Source organism: Lithobates pipiens, unplaced genomic scaffold (genome assembly GCF_037356315.1).
Source record: "Lithobates pipiens isolate NorthernLeopardFrog02 unplaced genomic scaffold, aLitPip1_a1.2 Scaffold_27, whole genome shotgun sequence".
NCBI lineage: Eukaryota > Metazoa > Chordata > Amphibia > Anura > Ranidae > Lithobates > Lithobates pipiens.
Genome location: NW_027507788.1, coordinates 44,166,628 through 44,191,525, shown reverse-complemented (window position 1 = coordinate 44,191,525; position 24,898 = coordinate 44,166,628). Strand labels below are relative to the sequence as shown.

Here is a 24,898-nt window from a genome sequence, read left to right as displayed (position 1 = left end):
ATTTTCTTTTAAAGCGCCCCTGTCGCCGTGAGCTCACGCAGCAAAGAAAACGCATATGGAAGTCGCTCCCGCATATGTAAACGGTGTTCAAATCACACATGTGAGGTATCGCCGTGATCGTCAGAGCGAGAGCAATAATTCTAGCATTAGACCTTCTCTGTAACTCTAACCTGGTAACCGTTAAAAAAAAATTGAAAGCGTTACCTATGGAGATTTTTAGGTACCATAGTTTGTCACCATTTCACGAGTGCGTGCAATTATAAAGCATGACATGTTTGGTATCTATTTACTCAGCATAACATCATCTTTCACATTATATAAAGTAAAAATCCCTTTTCCCAAAAAGTTACTTTAAAACACCGCTGCACAAATACCGTGTGACATAAAATATTGCAACAATCGCCATTTTATTCTCTAGATTCTCTGCTAATATATATATATAATGTTTGGGGGTTCTAATTTTCTAGCAAAAAATACAGATTTTAACTTGTAAACACCAAATGTCAAAAATAGACTTAGTCATGAAAGGGTTAAAATGCTAGTGCATCTAACACTTCCCACCCCCCAGACTGATAATGCTGCTTTCCAAAGGTGCCCCCTGTGCTCCATCCAGAGTGGGGGCACTGTGTGTTATTGGCCAGATCACCAGGTAAAAACAGAGGGAGAGAAAAGCCTAAAAAAAGAAACAAAAGCAGCCATCACATTCAATGATTAGTAAGCTGCAATTTTAGACCCCTTTCACACCAGGGCGTTTTGCAGGCGCCTGCAATCCGCCCTAAAAAAGCTGCACCATCGTTTGTAGTGTGAAAGCCCGAGGTGTGCTGGCAGGACGTCAGGGAAAAGTCCTGCCAGCAGCTTCTTTGGAGTGGTGAAGGAGCGGTGTGTTTACCGCTCCTCCACCGCTGCTCCCCATCCCCCTTTCTTGGCCGCTAGCGGGGGGTAAAAGCGCCCCGCTAGCGGGGGTAAAAGCGCCCCGCTAGCGGCCGAAATGCTCCGCAAATCCAGTGGTAAAACGCCGCTAAAAATAGCTGATGCGTTCTTAATGCACATCAATGGGAAGGTGCGTTTTTTTCAGGAATTCCCTGAAGAAGTCACGTAATTGACGTAACGCGTAGGGAGTGGGCGTGACGCAATACCGGAAGTGACATAAGACTGGCGGAAGACGCCAGGACACCATTTTCTTTGTGTGCTGTTTATCTTTTATAAAATGTTAGAGTCTGATTTTTACTTTAAATTAAACCATACTTTTTAATGAAATACTACACTATTGGAGCCTTTTCCTTCTCCCTATGTATTCTCATTGAGTGGCATATATTCGTGGAAATCCTTACCTGGTTTACAATACAGTTAATACAGGGATGAATGGCCCCCTGGTGGCCCAGTGTGGATGGCTATGATTTTCCAGTCATTTACAACTGAAGCCCCCCTGGTGGTAAAAGACAGAACGGAGGCTGTTTGCTTTGCTTGATGTGCTATTTTTTCAAGGAGTGGAGGTGAGAGTTCTGAGAGCCCATATCTTCTCGTGTTATAAAAACATCTTTCACTTGCTGTTTCTCTGAATTTTTTGAATACCTCTGGTGCCATTGAACAACATTTTTAGACTTATCATATGCACTTTATATGTTGTGCCTGTTTTTTGAACATTCACTATTATTTATTATTTATCTTTAAGCACGTAGCACTTTAAATATTTATTATTACACATTGGTTCTGCGCAGGATCACTATTTACTTTATTTTTACTGTCTGGTATTTTATGAAATACTACTAGGTCCAGCTGCAGTTATTAGCACTTTGATTGCAAATTTGCACGTGCACATATATTTTGGGACACTTGTTAGGTGTATTTTATTTGGATTTATTGTACTATTTGTATACTCATGTAATTAATTTTTTTTTTTATATGAGGTTTATCACTACCCTTTTCCCTATTCGTAGTTTTACACCTCTAAATAGTAGCGTGAAGGCCCTTTCACTTTTATATATCTGTAAATATCCCTTTGAGCATATGTGAGATTATTGTATTTGGTGTTAACTGTGCCAAGTTGAAATGAATACATAGTTGCAATTACCTCTAGCTAGATGTGTATATCAGGAACAGCCAAATAACTTTTGGCGGATGACTGAAAAATCTCTTGTGCGAGGTGGCACCTGCTGAAAATGGGAAGTTCTGTTTTATACCCTCCTTCCCACTATGCTTCTATTTTGCCCCTTTTTTGAGTGAGGGGGGAGGAGAGTAGCTACCTGGTTTTAGCAGAAACCCGCGCCCACCTCCAGTTCGATCACCGCAGCAATTCCACCATCTATACGTGATCGCCGCGCTTCTGTCCGCAAATCCAAAATCATGGCAAAACGTGGAACGCGCTTGCGATGCCATTCATTTTTAATGGCCCCCCAATCAGTGTGCGATTTTGCATTGATAAATCGTGCTGCTCCTTTTTGAGTGACAAGCTTCGCACGTTGCGATTCATCACACCAAAAACATTGTATCACAATTGGCGTGCCATTATAAATCAATGTCATCGCAAACGCGTCCCGCAATTTGGAATCGCAGGCAGAATCGCACGTATCACGTCACGTATGCCCGCAATTCAAATCGCCTAGGTGTGAATGGAGCCTAAAGGAGATCAAACAGTCAGATTCTAAAGTGTGTGGGGAGCTTGAGAGGTAGAAGATTATTTTACATATAAAACATGTAAAAGCTTTAAATTAATTTGCAGGTTTGGGGAATATACTGCACTGGCTTAGGTTTTAGTCATAGTGTTTTGACTAAAATGCCATTTTAGTTTTAGTCGTATTTTAGTTGTCTGAACTATTATAGTTGTATAAGTTTAGTTAAATTAAAAATTATTACAGTTCGACCCAAAAATGGAACATCTGCTGATCGGATTCCGCCCCCATCCCCCCTCTGGTGTCACATTTGTCACCTTTCAGGAGGGAGAAGATACCTGTATAATTCAGGTATTTGCTCCCACTTCCGGGCATAGATCTCAGCAGGCTCAGCGGTGATCTACGCCATGTCCGGCCCCTCCTCCGCCGCTGTCTTCTGGAAGACACACAGGTCCCAGAAGACAGCAGGGACCAGAGAGGATGCACAGCGTAACTCGTTCATGCACAGTAGGGAACCAAGCTGTGAAGCCACAAGACTTCACTTACTGATTCCCTTACCGAAGATGGCAGCACCTCCTCCCGAGGCTATAAGAAGATTGCCTAGACCCTGAAACTGAGGTGCAGCACAGTGGCCAAGACCATACAGCGGTTTAACAGGACAGGTTCCACTCAGAACAGGCCTCGTCATGGTTGACCAAAGATGTTGACTGCATGTGCTCAGCGTCATATCCAGAGGTTGTCTTTGGGAAATAGATGTATGAGCCTGCCAGCATTGTGCAGAGGTTGAAGGGGTGGGGGGGTCAGCCTGTTAGTGCTCAGACCATACACCGCACACTGCATCAAATTGATCTGCAAAAAGTTCTTGAAACAAAGTTCTACAAACCAGCAATAGTTTTTTTTTGCAGGAGACCCATTTTGAGCAAGAGCAAATAGCATTTTTTGGCATATCAAGATTTCCGTATCAGTTTCACCCTACATACACAGGAGGTGTGAGCGTTCTGATATGTCGTTCCTTACAGTTCTCATGCAAACAGTGTTTAAAGAATCCATAGGTAGCTATATTATGTAACCATGTTCATTGAACTATATACATTTTTTGTTGGTTAATGTCTAAACCCCCCCCCCCCCCTTATAACGATGAAAACAGTTTTGTTTTTTTAAATGGCACAGTGGGTCAACATAAGGTACAACACCGGCCATATAATACCCTCCTGGGACAGTGCCCTCCTCCATTGATGGCCTCAGATGGTAAACTCCTCCACAGCTTCTATGTTCTCTTCAGGCAAATCTTCCAGATGCCATCTGATATAAGTGCCAAGTAGCGCATGTATCCCTCAATCTTCACTGGCCCTTCACAGGGCTCCCTTCCGAGACATGTTGGAAAGAGGCGCCATGTGACGCTAATGACGTCAAAGCGTTTAGCAAATGGATCAAGTAGCTTCGTCTGGACACTGGGGCGGGCCTTCAGTTGTTCCTTATCACAGTGCAATCACCACAGCAGGTAGCTGCCCCCAATCTATTCATTAAAGGAACATTTCGATTTTTGTTTCCTGCAATGTATTTATTTTGGCTAGTCTCCATTTGATGACGTTCTTTCCATAATGGATAAGGGGAATCTTAGGGAATTGGAAGAATAGCCATATAAAGACATCTAGAGGAAGAGTATGACACTTCTGAACAGGGATAGAATATTAAAAATTAAATCAAAAAGTAAAAAAATATAGGATTTTTGAGTTCATCGACAGACACAGCGCTTCCTTATTCAGAACCATAGGGTTACATCGCTCCCTACAGGAGTAGGACACTAGGCAGAAAAAAAGACTTAACTACGCCCATGAGCAGTCCTAAGTGATATACACCCCCCCCATTCTTTGCTATAGGCCTTCAGTTTTGTCCCAAGCAGTGTCAGAAGCATTAAAAACTTCATAGAGGTGTGGGTGCTGTATCTGTCAATGAACTCAGAGAAACTGATTTTATGATAAGTCAAAACTCCTATTTTCTCATTCGTTCATTTGAGTTATAGAAGGGAAGTTGGGACTTTGTATGAGGCAAGTGGCAGCTAAACAGGACAAGATATATATAGTGACTAAATTACTTTATTCACATAAAAGAGGGTATAGACTCGCACTCAGTATGCAGTACATTAAACGCCAAGTTGAAAGAAGTACAGTTCATAGACATATGAAAATGACATATAAAAATATATTCAGATAGTTTATGTACATACAACCTTAAAACCAAAATGTCAGCACATTCCAGTTAACAAAGTATGGAGTGTATACTCTGTGTAAGTAAATAATAAGGGGGTTGATAATTACAAAGATGAAGAACTAAAACGAGGTTGCATCCTATCTATGAATTTCGTGTAAAGACACTTCATCAGGAATGACACTTGATTTGTTCATTGACAGACACATCGACATTGACTTACTCAGATCCATAGGGATGTCCCAAAGCAGTGCCAAACGTGAGGGGTGGGACAACAAAAAATGCCAAGGCTAACACAAGAGCCAATCAGGTAACAGGAGCTCAACACAGAAACAAACCTGAATATTCCACTTCAAGAGGGAATAGACCCTCTAAACAGCAGCCTGCAACACCTTGCGGCCAAAAGAAGCATCCTATGATGCCAGCACAGCTACGTTTTTTTTTAGAATTTTGTGAAAGTGTACACCGACAACCAGCACAGTTGATGCTTAATGATGGAAGGCCCCAAAAGCTATAAGCAGCCAGGTAGAATGCACCGCAACAGGGAAAAAGAGGAACCCAACCCCTGATAGAATAGACCAGAGTCATCATCTGTCTGAGCCCCCTAAAAAGGTCACAGCCCCTTTTTGGCCCGTCCATGATCACAGTGAGTCTCATCTCCGAAAAGGCCCTGTGACTGCCAAATACACTCGAATTGCCCGAACACACTCAGGGCATGTAAGGTAAATCTCTTAGGACATTTTGACCTGGGAACACAGGAAAGGCAATATAATGTCTGTAATCAAAAGGAAACAAAGGAAGGAACCACGGACAAGGGCGAAGAACAACTTCATCTTTTTGGATCACCAGGTAAGAAGTATGACACAGTAACGCCTACAGTTCCGACACTCTGAGAGCAGAGGTGATAGCAATCAAAGAAGCCACCATCTGAAACACAGCAAGCAGAAGAACCTTCCGAATATTTTCAAAGGGAGGCTCCTGTAGAACCGAACGCACCAAGAGTAGATCCCACGGCAGTAGCAGCGACAGCACCGGTGCAGGTAGATGTCGAACCCCTTAATTAAGCACCAGGGAGGGCGAGACCAGGGGACACGGAAGAAAACCATCAAGGCAGACACCTGGTCCTTGATAGTACTCAAGCCAAGTTCTGCTCAACCCACCTGTGAAGGAAAGTTGAAATCCGAGCCACCGAGAAAGAACAAGGGTAAATGGCAAGCGCCTCACACCAGGCTATGTATGCTATACAAAGTCCAGTGGTAAATCTTCCCAGAGGAAGGCTTCCTAGCCTTCAGCAGCGTCGTAACTTCAGCAACTGGCTCATAACAGCCGGGCCTTCAAAAACCAGCGACTGAAGCAGGATGGAAGATCGGTCCTTGGGACAGTAGAACCTCCATGAGAGGCTGATGTCAAGGGATTTCAGCGACCAAGTGCACTAGGTCAGCGTACCAAGACCGACAAGACCATCCAGGCCCACAAGAATGACCACAATCCCTTCGGCCTCGATCCTATGCAAAAGCCGCAGCAGAATGTTGGGAGGAGGAGAGGCGTAGATCTGACTATACTGGCCCCACGGGGCCACCAGAGCGTCTGCGGTGTCCACCAGAGGAGTCCCTGACCTTGGCAGAAACCTCAGTACCTTTCCATTAAGCCGGGATGCCAACAGGTATACCTCGGGAGTGCCCCATCGGAGACATATACGATGAAACATGTCCTGGTTGTATGGAACTGCCCAAATGGAACCGCCTCAAAAGGTAGGTACCATCAGGCCCAACACCCACCTGCAAGACAAAAGTAGTTGAAACGTAGCATGCAACTTCTGGAGTTTGTCAAGAGGCAGAAACACTCTGGTCAGAGATGAAGACAGAGTCAGGCCCAGATAATCCAATTTTCTGGAAGGAGCCAGAGCAGACTTCAGGTAGTATAGAAGCCAACTGATAACTGAGGTCTGCCCCTCAGGGCAGTCGAGGATTCTGCTCGCAGAAGAAGATAGTCCAAGCCTTTGTACACCTTTGTAAGTACGCAAGGGGTGTAGGAGAAACCAAAAGTCAACACCGTGAGCTGAAAATGCTCTTTTCCCACAGTAAAATGGAGGAAGTGTTGGGCACATATTGGAGTGGGTAAATAAGCATAAGGGATTTAGACAGAAGCCCAAAAATCTCCATGATGAAGGGATGCCACCACCGTGCAGATAGACTCCATTCTGTACCCACTAAAACCGTGACAAGCACACCCTGAAGCAACAGGGCTTGTGCAGCCCCAAGGAGAACTGCCCACAGTACGGTGACAGGTGCCAATTGGAAGGAAAAAACCCTTTTCGGGGTTCAAGGCAGGAACACTAGGACATAGGTCATTTGTCATGCTGAAGGGGCCTTGTCCATGGGTCTAGGGAGCCCCACTCTCATCTCACCAGATCAGGCCCAATGCGTGCCGAGAAGGACTGAATCCGCTACGAGGTCCTTTTCCCCATTTCAGACTGTGGACGGCATATACACTTCCCTCCTCTGAGACTCGTAACAATGTCATCCAGGGTAGCCCCAAACAGACAATTGCCTTGAAATGGTAACCCAGTGAAAGCTTTTTTAGAAGCCCAGTCCACAGACCAACACTTAAACCCCAATACATGTCTAAGCACCACTGCAGAAACAGAGAGCTTAGCAACCAAGGGAACTGTGTCCAAGAGGCATCACATATGAACTGCAGCCCCCAGACCAACTGGTCCACCAACTCAGTGAAATCAGAGGGAATCTGCTCCCCTTCCAGGTATGTCAGCCGGATTCTTAAAAGCCGGAGACTCCTCCCAGAATCATGGTCACCTTGCGCACCCTAAAGACAGGGGGATTCACTACTGGTGGAACAGTCCACTTCCTAAGGAAGGACCCCACAAAGGGGTACCTCACAGCGAAGCATCTTTGGAACCACAAAAGGACGCTTTGGACACTCCCAGTGTTTATGAACAACTATCCCAAAATAGGAGGGAGAAGGGAACGCTTTTGCAGTGCAAGAGTTTATGAGTGCCAAGGGGACCGGCACTTCTGCTGCAGCCACAGCTGCATCCTCCATCTTTAAAGTATCCCGCACAGACGTAATAAGGGAGACAACCAGTACCTTCTTGTGCGCCACTGCAGTTGTGGAGGAACAACCCATCTAACTGACAGGACAGGGAGTGTGGCCCCCAACCCCGCAAGGTGGGCCACATTCACGACGGCAGAGCAAGACAAAGGATCAGTCGAGACCGATGAGGACATCGACTGAGACCTCCGACACCTTAGGCCCCACACAAAGGCATCACCGAGGTCCTACAAGGGGGACGCTGACCCAGGCTCCTCACAAGGAGCACTGGCGCGCTTGATACCCCACACAGAGGACACCACTGGACCCCTCACAGGGGGCACTGGCTGAGATCCCGCACAAGGGGTGCCTACAGAAATCTCGCACAGGGGGCACCACTGAACCGTTTCACAGAGGGCACTGGCTGTGACCTCGCAGGAGGCATCCACCAAGGCCCCTCACAGGGGTCATCCACTAAGGTCCCTTTGGGGGGCACCTACGGAGGGCCCACTTAAACAACCCCTCCAAAAGGGGGTCGCCCTCAGAGTCTCCACAGCGCGTGCCCTAGTAGGCCGCAACCTGAATTTTTGCCCACCTACGGCAAGTGCACATGTCCGCAAGGGGACAGGACCAGGCTGAGCAGAGGAAGGAGGGCGGATGCCCACAACGGAAAGCGGCATACTCACTTTTGTGAGATAGTGTATATAAAGGGAATCAGGACCTTCTTCCTCATGCTGGTGATCCCTCTAGTGTTGCACCCTAGAATTTTCTTCTCTTACTGCATAGCCTCACTGTTTGCTTATTTTGCAATCATCTGAAATAAGTACTCCCAAATCTTTTTCCTCTGTAGCGCTAGCCAACACTGTATCCCTAATATTGTACTCTCATGAAATTCTGTTTGCCTAGGTCCATTATTTTAAAATAGTTAAAGTGGTTGTTAAGCCACTAAATTATGATCATGCCACCCCCTCTGTAAAATAACATTAAGGATCCCAGTGTCTTTGCTATATATAAAAAAAAAATGCTGACTCCTTGGCTCTCTCCTCTCTCTGGCTGACAGCTATAGCGGAAGGGCCTGAGAACTCTGAGGAGTGTATGGAAGTGACAGGCAGGGAAGGGAGGGGGAAGAGGACAGAGGAGAGCAGGGCTGCGAATGATGGAGGTACGTAAACTGACCACAGTGTCTGGGTTTAGCAACCATAATAGGCCAGGGGGAAAGATAGAACCAGGCAGAATCAGCCAGGTATTTTAGGTTATACGAGGGCCAAATTACACAGGACAAAGCACTATGCTATATAACATGCTTTAAGGGAACAGGATCCTTTTTACTTTTTTTTTTCACGGTAACAAAAGCTTCAATAACAAGTCAAGACTTAACTTGTATATATATAAATTTATAAAGCTTTATGAGAAATAGACACTTACCATACAAGTCAGGTCCATGAGGTGTAAAGACATTGTACATCACAATATTAAGAGGCGCTATGACAAGCTTTCCATAGTAATAACTGTCTATAGCCACCAGGGGAACCTGCAACAGAGAAATACAAATTTACTAATTTTGTTTTATAATCATAATAAAGCAAAGCTAACGAATAGTTAGATAAGATAGTATGGGGCACTTCCAGGAGAAACCTCTTCCAAGAAAGATACAATATCAACCCAGAGCAAAAACTGAAACACATAATTGGTTATGATTGGCTGGCTAACCTGTAAAAGCTTTACTTTTTTTTTGGCCAGAAAGTTATTGAGTTATTATAGTTATTGTAATGTATACATATAAAGCTGCAAGGTTGTCTGTTGCTCTTAGTCTATTGCTAAAAGAAACTTTCCTGGTTTTCTCTGCATGTCTATAATTCCTCTGGATGTGTCATTATACCAATTGCATACAAAACAAAATATCTGATGCATCAAAAAACATTCAATTGTATCAGTGGGTATAGATACAGGGTCCTGCATATAGTGCCTGCAAAAATTTACAGCAGTAACCCAGTAAATGTGAAAGTAATGACTGCCAATTCTCAGATTAGCACAACTGGAATTCAAGACCAGCGATAATTTAGTCTATGAATTGTCATTATCAACCAACATTCAAATATGGAGACTAATGAAAGAGGAACTCCCCTAGAAACGCATCTCTCTGCACCCGCATTTTAGCATCCCTGATGTGTGATGGCATCCCGTGGGCGTGTCTGGACTGTCAGTGATGGATGGCTTTCCCCCTTGTGCATGGAGGCACTTTAGCTACAATCGTCCATCCATCCAGCCCAGCTGGTCTTTCACAGCACCTCTGAGGTTTGGTGCGGACTTGATTAGGCTGCCAACACATTACATAACATGCCCTCTTTCACGCCAATGTTTGTGACTGCATTTTATTATATTCTTCTACCAGTAAATGCTCACTAAATATACTGCACTATGATCCTTTAGGGCTGTATTTCTTTGTTTTTCTGTTTACATGATCCCAGAGCTCCCCCTCTGGCCATCCAGCAGCATCAGATTTTTTGCTTCTCCTGAAATGCTGGATTTCTAGTTTTACCTGTGACCACTTTGTTTTATTGCAGTGCATCTTTGTCATTTCATTTCAAGTGCATTGTAAATTTTATATATTCAAGGTGAATTAAAAAAGTGAGTACACCCCTAAGTGAAAATGTCCAAATTGGGCCCAATTAGCAATTTTCCCAGGTGTGTTAAATTTGATGTTATCACTCTCACATACAGGTTACTGGAAGTTCAACATGGCACCTCATGGCAAAGACCTCTCTGAGGATCTGAAAAAAAAAAATTGTTGCTTTACATAAAGACAGCCTAGGCTATAAGATGATTGCCATGACCTTGAAACTGAGCTGCAGCACGGTGGCCAAGACCATACAGTGGTTTAACAGGACAGGTTCCACTCAGAACAGGCCTCGCCATGGTCGACCAAAGAAGTTGAGTGCACGTGCTCAGCGTCATATCCAGAGGTTGTCTTTGGGAAATAGACGTATGAGTGCTGCCAGCATTGCTGCAGAGGTTGAAGGGGTGGGGGGTCAGCCTGTCAGTGCTCAGACAATATGGCGCACACTGCATGAAATTGGTCTGCATGGCTGTCATCCCAGAAGGATCCTCTTCTAAAGATGATGCACAAAAAAGCGTGTGTGGCGGCAACCAGATGAGACCTACAAAGACAAGTGTGTCTTGCCTACAGTCAATCATGGTGGTGGGAGTGTCATAGCTGCATGAGAGCTGCCGGGGAGCAGTTCATTGAGCAAACTATGAATGCCAACATGTACTTTGACATACTGAAGCAGAGCATGATCCCCCCCCTTCAGAGACTGGGTCACAGGGCAGTATTCCAACATGATAACAACCTCAAACACACCTCCAAGACGACCACTGCCTTGCTAAAGAAGCTGAGGTAAAGGTGATGGACTGCGTCCAAGCACGTCTCCAGACCTAAGCCCCATTGAGCATCTGTGGGGCATTCTCAAATGGAAGGTGGAAGTGAGCAAGGTCTCTAACATCCACCAGCTCCTTAGGGGCGTACTCACTTTTGTTGCCAGCGGTTTAGACATTAATGACTGTGTGTTGAGTTATTTTTAGGGGACGGCAAATTTACACTGTTAAACAAGCTACAATCAGGTCCATAAATATTGGGACATCGACAATTCTAATCTTTTTGGCTCTATACACCACCACAATGGATTTGAAATGAAACAAACATGATGTGCTTTAACTGCAGACTTTCAGCTTTAATGTGAGGGTATTTACATCAAAATTAGGTGAACAGTTTAGGAATTACAACAGTTTCTATATGTCCCTTAATCAACAATTATCCATCAAACTTTCACTTTTTAATACTTGGTTGCAAATCCTTTGCAGTCAATTACAGCTGAAGTCTGGAACGCATAGACATCACCAGACGCTGGGTTTCATTCCTGATGATGCTCTGCCAGACCTCTATTGCAACTGTCTTCAGTCCCTGCTTGTTCTTGGGGAATTTTCCCTTCACTTTTATCTTCAGCAAGTGAAATGCATGCTCAATCGGATTCAGGTCAGGTAATTGACTTGGCCATTGCATAACATTCCACTTCTTTCCGTTAAACTCTTTGGTTGCTTTCGTAGTATGCTTCGGGTCATTGTCCATCTGCACTGTGAAGTGCCGTCCAATGAGTTCTGAAGCATTTTGTTGAATATGAGCAGATAATATTGCCTGAAACACTTCCGAATTCATCCTGCTGCTATTGTCAGCAGTCACATCATCAATAAATACAAGAGAACCAGTTCTATTGGCAGCCATACATGCCCATACCATGACACTACCACCATCATGCTTCACTGATGAGGTGGTATGCTTTGGATCATGAGCAGTTCCTTTCCTTCTCCATACTCTTCTCTTCCCATCACTCTGGTACAAGTTGATATTGGTCTCATCTGTCCATAGGATGTTGTTCCAGAACTGTGAAAGCTTTTTTTAAATGTTGTTTGGCAAACTCTAATCTGGCCTTCCTGTGGCTTTTCAATGGTTTAGATCTTGTGGCGAACCCCCTGTATTCACTCTGGTGAAGTCTTCTCTTGATTGTTGACTTTGACACACATACACTTACCTCCTGGAGAGTGTTCTTGATCTGGCCAACTGTTGTGAAGGGTATTCTCTTCACCAGGGAAAGAATTCTTCGGTCATCCACCACAGTTGTTTTCCATGGTCTTCCAGGTCTTTTGGTGTTGCTGAGCTCACTGATACGTTCTTTCTTTTTAAGGAGGTTCCAAACAGTTTATTTGGACACACCTGTTTTTTTCAGTAAAATGATGGCTTGCTTCACTGATAGTGACAGCTCTTTGGATATTATATTGAGAGTTGACAGCAACAGATTCCAAATGCAAACACCACACTTGAAATGAACTCTGGACCTTTTATCTGCTCCTTGTAAATGGGATAGTGAGGGAATAACACACTTGGCCATGGAACAGCTAAGCAGCCAACTGTCCCATTACTTTTGGTCCTTTAAGTGGGAGGCACATATACAAACTAATTCCTACAACTTTCACCTGATTTGGATGTAAATACCCACAAATTAAAGCTGAAAGTCTGCAGTTAAAGCACATATTGTTTGTTTCATTTCAAATCCATTGTGGTGGTGTATAGAGCCAAAAAGATTAGAATTATGTCAATGTCCCAATATTTATGGACCCGACTGTATACACTCACTAATTTACATTCTAGCAAAGTGTCATTTCTTTAGTGTTGTCACATGAAAAGATATAATAAAATATTTTTTTAAATGTGAGGGGTGTACTCACTTGTGTGAGATACTGTACATGTGAGGGGGTTTGAATCAGAGAAAAATCTCACTCCCGTGATGGTGGAAGTAAACGGTAACAACTAGGCCTTATTTGGCAACATCCTAGCATGGTTCTGGGAGTATTCCAGTCAGGCTTGGGGAGGTTTGTAAACGGCCTACACCTATAGCAAAAGACATTATTCAACTTCAGTATGAGCTGCAGTTTGTTTTAATCTACAGACGCCTCTTACCTGCAGAGGTAGTTTTTAGTAAAGATGAACTAACCCTTTAAAACTGTTATACTTGTTTATACTCAATAAAAATAAATTATATATATATATATATATATATATAAAAATTCTAGATAGTCTGGGAGCAGCGATAAATACCATACCTTTCACCCTTATCGTTCGCATTTTTTTCGGCCAGCCCACCTACACATAGCCTGTGTGACCATATTTTTTATTGGATCTTGCAAGTTTGCATGTTTCTTTTATATTAGCCTTATTTCACTTATATGTATTTTACTTTATTCAAACTCTAATATTATTGACAAGCCTCTTGATATATCTTCATCTAATGTGGCACAGCTGTGGTATTTATTTCATCATACTTCCTGCTGTGGCGGCCTTCTGTCTTATGTGTGTCTCCATGGTTGTGGTTTGCTTCAGGAGTCTGTTGGTGTAATGTATGATCAGCAGGTTATGTGTTTCAATGTGTCATGATTAATATCAACATGACTATCTGCCACAGCTAATGTTATTATGATTATTTTTTCTGAATCTTTTTTTTAATAAAATCTTTTTATCAAACTTGTGTACCTGTGTCTAAAAAGTAATTATTTTTTTTGTATACATCCAATAGCCTTATCCACTTTGTTTGGATCTTATGGTTCCCATCAATAGCTTGACAGAAATCACTAGCTAGAGGCACTTTGACCATAGATTCCCTTCAAGAACCTCAAAAACTGGAAAAACAAAATCGCTGAAAAATTGTTTTTTTTTCGTCATACTTACCTGTAAAATTATTTTCTTTGAGTACATCATGGGACACAGAGATAGGCTAATATTCATTACCTGCTGGGTTATACTTCATCTCCACGTGAATGGACACTGGTAGACCAAAGGTCTTTAGACAGGAAGTGATCCCTTATATAACATCCCATACAGGAAGTACTTCAGTTTTGTAGCAAGCACTGAATCCTCAAAAAAGAGGGGATGGATCTCTGTGTCCCATGATGTACTCAAAGAAAAGGATTTTACAGGTAAGCATGACAAAAAAATCCTATTTCTTTTTCATACATCATTGGACACAGAGTTAGGCTAATATTCATTACCTACTGGGACGTCCCAGAGCAATAGTCTTGAGGGGAGGGAGACACCCTGCCAAACAATAGACATCAGACTTTATACGGCAGACCGCAGTACACTGCGGACGAAAGTCGAATTCATGGCTGCCCGGACTTCCACTTGATCACATTTTGTGAACGTATGCACTGAAGACCAGGGAGCAGCCTTACAAATCTGAGCCAAAGATACCTGATTCCTACACCCCTGGTAGAATGAGCTCTCACCCTAAAAGGCCATAGGCCTGAATGACCAATTGACGGACCCAATTGGCAATGGAAGCTTTGGAAGCTGCCTGCCCCTTCTTGGGTCCCTTTGGTAAAACAAAAAAGGAGTCTGGTCCTCAGATCTCTGCAGATCTAGACAAATAAACCTCAACTGCCCAGACAACATCCAAAGAATGCAGTCGTCTATCTTTCGCCGAACGAGGCTGAGAGAAAAAAGAAGGCAAAATAATGTCCTGATTTAAATGGCTGACACCACTTTTGGCAAAAAGGATGGAACAGGTCGTAACACGACCCTGACGTGGTAAAGGAGCAAGTATGGTTCTCTGCACAAAAGGGCAGCCAACGCTGACACACTTCTAGCCAAGGTGATGGCCATCAGGAAGGCTAGCTTGCGGGACAGCATGTCTAATGGAATTTCCTCGATAGGTTCAAATGGTTGTTTCTGTCACACAGACAGCACCAAATTCAAGTCCCAAGGACACATAGGCGATTTAATAGGGGGAAGCAAACGAGTTGCCCCCTGCCTAAAGGTTCGGTCCAGCAAATGGGTGGCTAAAGGCCTTTGGAAGAATACCAACAGGGAAAAAAACTGACCTCTGATTGTACTCAAAGCAAATCTGATTTCTACAGCTGACTGCAGAAAAGAGAATTCTCACGTATTACCAAGGATGGTATTTTTTGGCTTCACACCAAGCAATACAAGTCTTCCAGACCTTATGATGGCTATTCCTAGTGACAACTTTTCTAGCATTTACTAGGGTAGACACCACTGGTCCCAAGATGCCACGGTCCTTTAGCACCCTGGCTTCAATAGCCATGCCATCAAATTTAGAGACAGTAAATTGGGGTGGAATATAGGACCTTGAGACAGTAGATCGAGGTGGTGTGGAAGCGTCCAAGGCCCGTCTATTGCCAATCTTACAATCTCGAGGAACCAGGGCCTTCTGGGCCAGGCTAGTGTCACCAGAATGACTGGGACACCCTATCTTTGAATTCTGCGCAACAGATGTGGAAGGAGAGGGATCAGAGGGAAAGCATAACCCTTGGGCGTAGGGACCATTCACCCGGGCAGATCTGCTGGCGGCTGCCTTCCAGTTTTCTACACCTGGGATATGGACTGCCGATAGAATCAGCACTTGCTCCTCTGTCCAGGCTAGAAAGCTGCTTCATCTCCTTCAAAGCTGAACGACTCCTTGTACGTCTTGGTGAATATATATATATATATATATATATATATATATATATATATATATATATATATATATATATATATATATATATATATATACATACATACACACACACACACACACCACTGCAATGGCCTGAACCCTGATAGGGCAGTCCTGAAGCTCCACCGTCCAGGACATTTCCCCTGAACTGTGAGCCCCTCTCTCCAGCTTGAGAGACTGGCATCTAGTCAGTACTCTCCATGTTACCGGAAGGTTCCTTTCACAATTTATGATTCTGCAACCAGTTTAGGCTTAAGTGTATCCGAGGAGATGAAAACATTAAGAACATTGGATGCTTCAGGGCTTGTCCTCTTCTGTTCCAAGCCAACAGGATGTGTTGTTGTATAGGCCTGGAAAGGAAATGGGCATAGGGCACTGCCTCGAAAGAGGAAACCATCCTCCCTAGAAGATTCATACAGAGCCGAATGGAGGGTTGTCTGGTGCCCTTTATCTGACGCATCTGATCTTTCAGGGCACAGATCCTTACGGTTGCAAAAATACTCTTGCTTGGACCGTATCTAGGATCAGACCTAAATACTTTAGACTTTGAGCTGGTCTCAAGGTTGACTTTTCGATATTTATGATCCAGCCTAAGCTTTTCAAATACCGCACTGTGCATGTTATTCTCTGTTCTATAGCCTGTAGTGAGTGATCTGAGCAGGAGTTCGTCCAGATACCCAAGCACCGAGACCCATTGGGCCCTTAAAAGACCCACTACTCTGTGCTAGGACCTTTTTGAACACCCGGAGAGCTGTAGCAAGTCCGAAGGGTAAAGCCACAAACTGAAAATGTCGTTCCTCTACTGCAAATCACAGGAACCTCTGATGAGGCTGAAAGATAGGCACGTGTAAATAGGTGTCTTTGATATTGATGGAGGCTAGAAAGTCTCCCATCTGGAGTGAGGCTACTACTGAGCGGACAGACTCCATCCAAAAAGGACGGGATCAGTAAATACTGGTTCATGGATCTTAGGTCCAAAATGGGCCTGGTGTCCCTATTTGGTTTTTGAACTGTAAACAGGTTTGAGTAAAACCCTGCGCCTCTTTCAGATACAGGAATCTCTACAATCACTCCTTGATACACTAAATGATGTAGTGCCTGAAGCAATAAGTCTCTTTTTAGAGGATCCCAGGGAACGCTGGATCTTAGAAACCTTTGAGGGAGAACCCTCCGCGACTCCAGCTTGTAACCACGGTATATAATTGAGGTGACCCACGCGTCATGAACTATTGTTCTCCAAATGTACGCAAAGTGCAGCAACCTCCACCCCCCCCCCCCCCCCAGATAGCGTGTCCCCTCAAAAAGAGGGCTTGGTGCTAGATTTAGAAAAAGTTTGGACACAGAGCTTTTTCTGGCCCTGGCCTTGTGACTTGCCCCTGGCTCTAGCGCCCTGTTGGTGGCAGAATTGCCTTGGCGATGAGACACTTGAGGAAGCAGTCCGCGCGGTTTTAAACTAGGGACACCTGGTGCTTTTCTTCACAGGAAGTAGAGAACTCTTCCCTCTGGAAATCTTCTGGATATATATTTGTCCAAATGATCACCAAATAAACGTTCCCAATGAAAGGGGAAACCTGCCGATAACTTTTCTTTAATCGTACATCAGGGGACACAAAGCCATAGTAATTACAATTTAGCGCAGTTCTCACAATGTGGGTTATAGTTCACCTTCAGGTGCTGGACACTGGCATACCTTAAACAGGAAGTTGCCTCCCTATATAACCCTCCCACTACTGAACGTATCTCAGTTTTGGTCACAAATGAAGATGTGCTGTGCTGAGCTCCTCTGGAGCAATCCTTGCTGGGGCTAGCTATGCAGCCAGATCCACTCAAAGTGTCTTTTAGGGCAAACTGAATGGTACCCGGGCTTCGTATCCGAAGAAACAAGGTTTTGCCTGTAACGCTTCTCTTTTTAGAGAGCTGGACCCCGGGATCCAGTACTTTTGGTATTAAGGCCATACATTTTTCCTGGCAGAGTGCTTTTTACAAGTCCAGGATTGTACAGGATTTTACAGGTCTCCGGTTCCTGAAGGTTTAATGGAACCCACCGTGAAGGGTGAAGATTGGTTCTGTTGGTTTTACCACAGAAAAACCTGCGGCGGGAAAGGTAAGTGGAGTTTTTCTAAGGAATTTTTTAATTTTCATATGAAAGGTCTCCTTTAAAGTAAATGTTGTCATGCCTAAGTGTCACCACTGGGGACCGTATGGAGCACGTACTTTCTCATGCTTTGCACAGAGTCACGCTGTGTCAGAGAAGCAGCAGACTTTTTTCCTCTGGCTAGCAGGCAGACCTCCGGTAAGTTTGGGGGGGTTTGCTTCCTCCAGACACCCCCACCTGAGCTGAACTCTTCCCCTCTTCAAGAGGCTGAGTATAAGGGAGAACTAAAAATGATCAGCAATGCCATTTTCTTTCACCGCCCCTACATGGTGGCGGTGGCTTCCAGGTCTCCTCCACGCCATCCCTCCCTCACTCAGCCGATCCCGTTGGATCAGAGGCCCATGCTTGCGTGGCAAAGCACTTTTTTTGAAAAAGAAAGGAGGGGGCAGGATGCGGCGGTGGGGGCGGGGCTTAGCGCAGCGTTGGTGTCCATCGCGGGAGTGTTTTGTTTTAAAAAAAATAAAAATTGTCAGAGAGACATAAGAGCAAAGAAGAGCATGAAAGAAGTTTTGGCGATACAGGCATTTCCTATTTGACACATTTACTATTTGCATCAGGCTGAGCATTAATAGCAGTGGCAGTAGCTGGGCTATTGCTCAAGCAGTGGATGCGATCACTTCTGGTAGTAGCTTTGTGCATCGGGCTATGGTCAGATGGGGGGGGATGAAACACCCCCAAAAGAGAGCTAAAAGGATTTCCCTCAAGCTCTGGAAGACCTAATCATCTCTTCATATGTCATCCTCCCCTGAGAGGGGGTGGCTGGTCAGAGCGAGCATCAGGGCCATGAAATGTCTGCAACTGTTTTTAACACTGCAGCCCCTGTTTATTTTATAATTAAAAAAAAAAAAGTTTCCCAACTTTAATCGCATCCCAGTGTGGGTCAAAATGCGACAGGTTCTCTCCCATTACCCAGGACCCTCAAACTGAGGAACTAGGGGCAAGAGAAGATAAATTCCCTCAGGGGACCATGGTGAGGCTGATGACGCCTCTTCTGAGGTGTCAAATGCAGGAGAATCAGCTATTCCAATCTTAAGATTTATGGTGCAATTTCTTGCTGTATGATCGCTCCACATTTATGTACCCTTAACTGAGTGTTTGGGTTCACTAAAGCCTCCTCAAGCTGTGTATGCCTTTTCCTGTCCATTTATTGCTGGAAAAGCTTTTTTATATCGGAGAGGATCACCAAGATAAGCATTTTTCCCCTCCTAATAAGTTTTCACACTTTACCCTATGGTGGAGGAAATTCATTAAGTAGGGTGTACCAGCAATTAACGCTGCTATATCCACTGCGATTAAGTTTGACTTGTCTGGCAGACAATGCTCAAATGCTTAGCGATCCAGTGGATAAAAAGGTGGCAGATTAAGTGTCTCAGCCTGCACTGACAGTAATTGGTTAATCATTGAGAGACCAGTTTAAACAGGTGTTCAAGGTTATCCTGCTCAGTAGGCCCAGGAGGCAGCTTTATGTTCGCAATTGTTACTATGAGAGATTCTATGCTTCAGGCCTTGCGCCCTTCACTAAGCTCCTTGTAAGAAGCTCCTGGCTAGTCTTCCTTTGTGCGGTGAAACAGCTATTTGGGGATGTTTTGGATAATACATCCAATGAAATTGTAGTGGTAAGCACCCCTTTTGCCATTTAAGAAAAGGAGTAAATGTATTTTTGTTTTAAAGCTCCTTCTCCTGTGCCAGAGGCATCAGCCTCCAGGCAGTCACAGCGGCTTCCTCCGTCGGGTTGAATCGAATAGGGGGAATTCTTCTGCAGTTCTCAAGGATCTGGCAGGAAGCGTGTCGAGACGAATGGGGGACTTCCTCAATAGCTCCAGGGCACAAACTGGAGTTCCAAGAGTTCCCGTCTCCTCATTTTCTCAGATCAAACGTTTCTAAGGATCCAGAGAAAAAGAAAAAAGTGATCATGGGGGTCCCCATGCAAGAACAGAGGTTGGGGTTTGATTCAAACCTCTTTTTTTTCACGGTGCCAAATCCAAATGGACATTCTGGATCTCTAAAATCAAAATTCAATTTTTTCGTATGGGGTCAATCCAAATCAGTTATCTCCATCCTACAAGGAGGAGAACTTCTGGCGTCAATCAACATCAAAGATGCATACCTCCATATGACTATTTCCTCTCTCACTAGTAATATCTGCTTTTCAAGGTGGAAAACCTTCATTTTCAGCGTGTAGCTCTGCTTTCCAGTCCAGCTACTGCACCTTTACAAAGGTGGTGCACAGTGTTTACAAAGGTTCTGACCCCTCTTCTAGCCAGATTAAGGGCCCAAGGTATAACGATTATGGTTTACCTAGTCGATCTGTTTTTGATAGACCAGTCGGTAGCCCGCTTAGACCAAAGTATGGTCACCACACTCAACTACCTGGAATATCTAGGTCAGATTCTTAACCTAGGAGATATCTTTAAAACCATGAAGGCTAAAATACTTGCGTCCGATCATCAGTACACCCAGAAAAAGGTATTCTTACCCCAGGCAAAGGTGAGAGTCATAAAAGGAACTGATTTAGGTGGTCGAAGCAAGATTAATTTTTTCTATTCAACTTTGCATGAGGTTGTTGGGAAAGATGTTGGCTTCATTTGAGGCCGTTCCTTATGCTCAGTTTCATTCAAGACTGCTGAAAAACAGTATCCTATCGGCTTGGAACAAAGGGTTCAAGCTCTACATTCCCAATGTGTCTGACTCCAAAGCCTACGGCCACATCACCCTGATAGTGTCCGATCTCGTCTGATCTTGGAGGCTAAGCAAGGTCGTGGAACAGTCCTGGAAAAGGCAACTGTCCAAGAGAGGCGTCCCAGATCAGAAATGGCCTTGCTCATTAACATTTTAGAAATTCAGGCAGAGATCTTGGTCCTGAGGGCCTGAACGTCCAGTTTATGGTATTGTCCTGCCAGGATTCAATCCGACAATGCCACAGCAATGGCCTATATTAATCACCAAGGGGGCACAAGAAGTTGTGCGGCCCAGAGAAAGGTGAATCATATCCTATCTTGGACAGAAAACAATGAACTTTGCCTATCGGCAGTCTTCATTCTAGCAATAGAAAATTAGAAGGCGGACTACTTGAGTCGCCAGCAGTTGTTCCCGGGAGAATGGTTCCTTACCCCCAATATCTTCCTGTCAATATGTCAAAAATGGGGGATCCCAGACATAGATCTGTTTGCGTCCAGGTTCAACAAAGAAATCAACAACTTTGTGTCAAGAACAAAGGATTCGCTAGCATGCGGAACAGATGCCTTGCTATTCTCGTGGAATCAGTTCTCACTGATTTATGCATTCTGTCCTATTCTGCCTGCGTCCACGACTTCTTGGCAGGATCAAGCAGGAAGGGAAGTCGTTGATTCTTGTGGCCCCCAGCGGGGCCCAGGAAATCTTGGGATGCAGAGACCATAAAGATGGCAGTAGGGGACCCTTGGCCCCTTCCATCACAGCCAGACCTTTTCTCACAAGGTCCAGTGTTCCATCCTACTTTACAAATGCTAAATTTAAGGGTCTGGCTATTGAGACCCACATTCTGAAGAAGTGTGGGATGTCAGGTTCAGTAGTTTCTACCTTGGTTAATGCAAGGGAGCTGGCCTCCATAATTATATATTATGGAGTCTGGGAAACATATGTCTCCTGGTGTGAAACCAGGAGTTGCACCCCAGTAAATAAGTCAAAAGGTAGAATCCTTGACTTTCTGCAGATGGGGTGAGAAAAAAGGCTGGCCTTGAGTGCTTTCTAAGGACAGGTCTCAGCCTTATCGGTATTATTTCAACCACTTGCTTCGCATTCTTTGGTTCGTAATTTTATTCAGGGGGTAACATGGCTTAATCTCCGGTTAGGTAACCCTTGAACCCTTGGGACTTGAATTTAGTTTGGCGGCATTACAAAACGACCTTTCTTTTGGGCCGATATGACGTATTCCCTTGGTCCTTTTTTGACAAGGAAATTATTTTTTCTGGTAACCATATCTGCTGCAAGAAGGGTATCAGAATTGGCTGCTCTCTCTTATAAAGAGCCATATTTTTATTGTTCACAAGGATAAGGTAGTATTGTGTCGTCATCCTAACTTTTTACCAAAGGTAATATCAGGTTTTTATCTAAACCAGGATATTGTTCTACCTTCCTATTGTTCTATGGAAGAAAAATCACTACATTCTCTTGATGTGGTGAGAGCAGTCAAGGTTTACTTAAAGGCGACTGATCAGATTTGGAAAACTGATGTTTTGTTTGTGTTGCCTGAAGGTCCTAAAAGAGGACAGAGAGCATCGAAATCTACTATTTCTAAATGGATTTGACAAGTAATCGTTCAAGCTTGTGGTTTAAAGAGGTAGTTCTACCCTTTCAAATCAATGTGCACTCTTCTAGGGCTGTTAGTGCTTCGTGGGCAGTGCATCACCAAGCCTCCATGGCTCAATTCTGCAAGGCCACAACTTGGTCTTCAAATCCATACATTTATCAGATTCTATCTGATGGATGTAAAAAAACATGAGGATGTCGCCTTTGGGCGCATTGTCCTGCAGGCAGCAGTATAAATCCTCTGATCTCATGGTGCCCTACTTTGGTTGAGTCTCCCTCCCTTCAGTTGGCATTGTTCTATAACATCCCACATAGTAATTACTATGGCTCTGTGTACCGTGATGTACGATTAAAGGAAATAGGATTTCTATAACAGCTTACCTGTAAAAGGCTTTTCTTTTGAAGTACATCAAGGGACACAGAGGTCTCGCCCCTCTTTCTAGTATACACGTGTATTGCTTTGCTACAAAACTGAGATACTCCCAGTAGTGGGAGGGGTTATATAGGGAAGCAACTTCGTGTTTAGGATGTGCCAGTGTCCAGCACCTGAAGGTGGACTATAACCCACATAGTAATTACTATGGCTCTGTGTCCCTTGATATACTTCAAAAGAAAAGGATTTTACAGGTAAGCTGTTATAAAAATCCTATTTTTACAAGAAAGCTTGGCTGATCAGTTCTTAAGACACAAAAGTCTGCGCATATGTACAGAGTCAAACAAGAAACCTGCTGTATTGACTCCTTCAAGGCATCAACAGCAAAACACAGCTCTCAAGGCATATCTGTCTTATTTTCAGCCAGATCATCCTCCCGGTTAGGCCTGTCAGGCCGTCTGACATGATCCTTTACGGACTGGCAGATATTAATCACTGCAACAGCTGGCTGAATAGCTGAACTGGCCAAAAAGAAAAGGAAGCCTTTAACCACTTGGTTCCCACACTACGTCTATTGACGTCATGGGGTTTCGGTGGTTATATCTAAATGATGTCTGAGGCCACAGACATCATTCAGATATTGCCGTTTTCAGCCGGCGATTCCCTACACCATAAGAATGATCATAGCGGCTGTTCCGCCGATTGATCGTTCTTACGGGGCGGCGGGAGGGGACACCCCCCCTCCCGCCGCCCTCCGGTGCTTCTACCGACTCACTGTTTCCATCGGTGAGTCGTCACAGGATCCGCCGGCCCCAGCAAGTAATCATAGAGATTTCCGGTGGACTAGATTGTCCCCGGAGTCTCTATGATCGTTCGGAGGCCGGGCGCAATGTTATGACGTCACGCCCGGCGCAATGTTATGACGTCACGCCCGGCGCAATGTTATGACGTCACGCCCGGCGCAATGTTATGACGTCACGCCCGGCGCAATGTTATGACGTCACGCCCGGCCTCGGTATTCAAATTAACGGCGCCGATCTGGCTAGGAAGCCAGGATCGTTTATTTTTTTTTATTTTTTTTATTCTTCCCAGCCTAGAGGTGAGATTATAATAAGAGGTGAGAAGCGAACGCATACGTAAGTCCCGCCCACATATAAAAACGGTGTTCAAACCACATGTGAGGTATCGCCGCGAACGTTAGAGCGAGAGCAATAATTCTAGCCCTAGAACTCCTCTGTAACCCAAAATATGTAACCAGTAAAAAAAATTTAAGCGTCGCCTATGGGGATTTTTAAATACCAAAGTTTGGCGCCATTCCACGAGCGCGTGCAATTTTGATGTGACATGTTGGGTATCTATTTACTCGGCGTATCCTCCTCTTTCACATTATGCAAAAAAATTGGGCTAACTTTACTGTTTTTTTTTTTTTTTAAGCATGAAACAGTTTTTTTTCTGAAAAAAACGCGTTCGAAAAATTGCTGCGCAAATACCGTGCGAGATAAAAAGTTGCAATGACCGCCATTGTATTCTCTAGGGTCTTTGCTAAAAAAACATATATAATATTTGGGGGTTCTATGTAATTTTCTAGCAAAAAAATTAGGAATTTTACATGTAGGAGAGAAATGTCAGAATTGGCCTGGGTGCGAAGTGGTTAATAATGACTCAAATTTCTTGTCAACAGGGTCTTTCAAGCCCTATGTGTTTTCTAGCAGACAAGTTAAGTTCTTGTTTAGCTACTCAAATTCATCACTTAATCACAATTCTATAATAATCTTATATAACATTGCTTCATTTCTACCTTTGTTACAATTCCTTAAAGTGGAAGTAAACCCACTTTTTTAACTTTTACCTACAGGAAAGCCTATAATAAGGCTTACCTGTAGGTAAAAAAAATATCTCCTAAACCTGTACGGTTTAGGAGATATTCCCCTCGGTATGCGCCGCTGACTGCAGCGGCGCATGCGCACAAGGGGGTTCTCTCCGCGAAAATCCGGCAGCGCTCGTCCGGCCGGATTTAAATCTCCCGCGCGCATGCGCGGGAGTGACGATATCGCGGCTCCGGCCACTCACAGCGCCGGAGCCGCGATACCCGGAAGAGACGCCGAGGGAGCATGTCGGCTTCCTCGGCGTGGATCGGGCGAGATGTCGGGGC

General features: G+C 44.3%; 1 protein-coding gene across 5 annotated transcripts in view; it reads right to left on the bottom strand.

Annotated features, from left to right (window-relative positions):
* The window catches only part of ALG9 (ALG9 alpha-1,2-mannosyltransferase), a 297,401-nt gene that overhangs the window by 225,319 nt on the left and 47,184 nt on the right, over window positions 1-24,898 (bottom strand). For all 5 annotated transcript variants that reach the window (XM_077456930.1, XM_077456931.1, XM_077456932.1 and 2 more), the window contains exon 8: window positions 9,291-9,396. In XM_077456930.1, coding sequence (XP_077313056.1) covers window positions 9,291-9,396 — 106 coding nt within the window. The remainder of the gene's footprint in view (window positions 1-9,290; window positions 9,397-24,898) is intronic.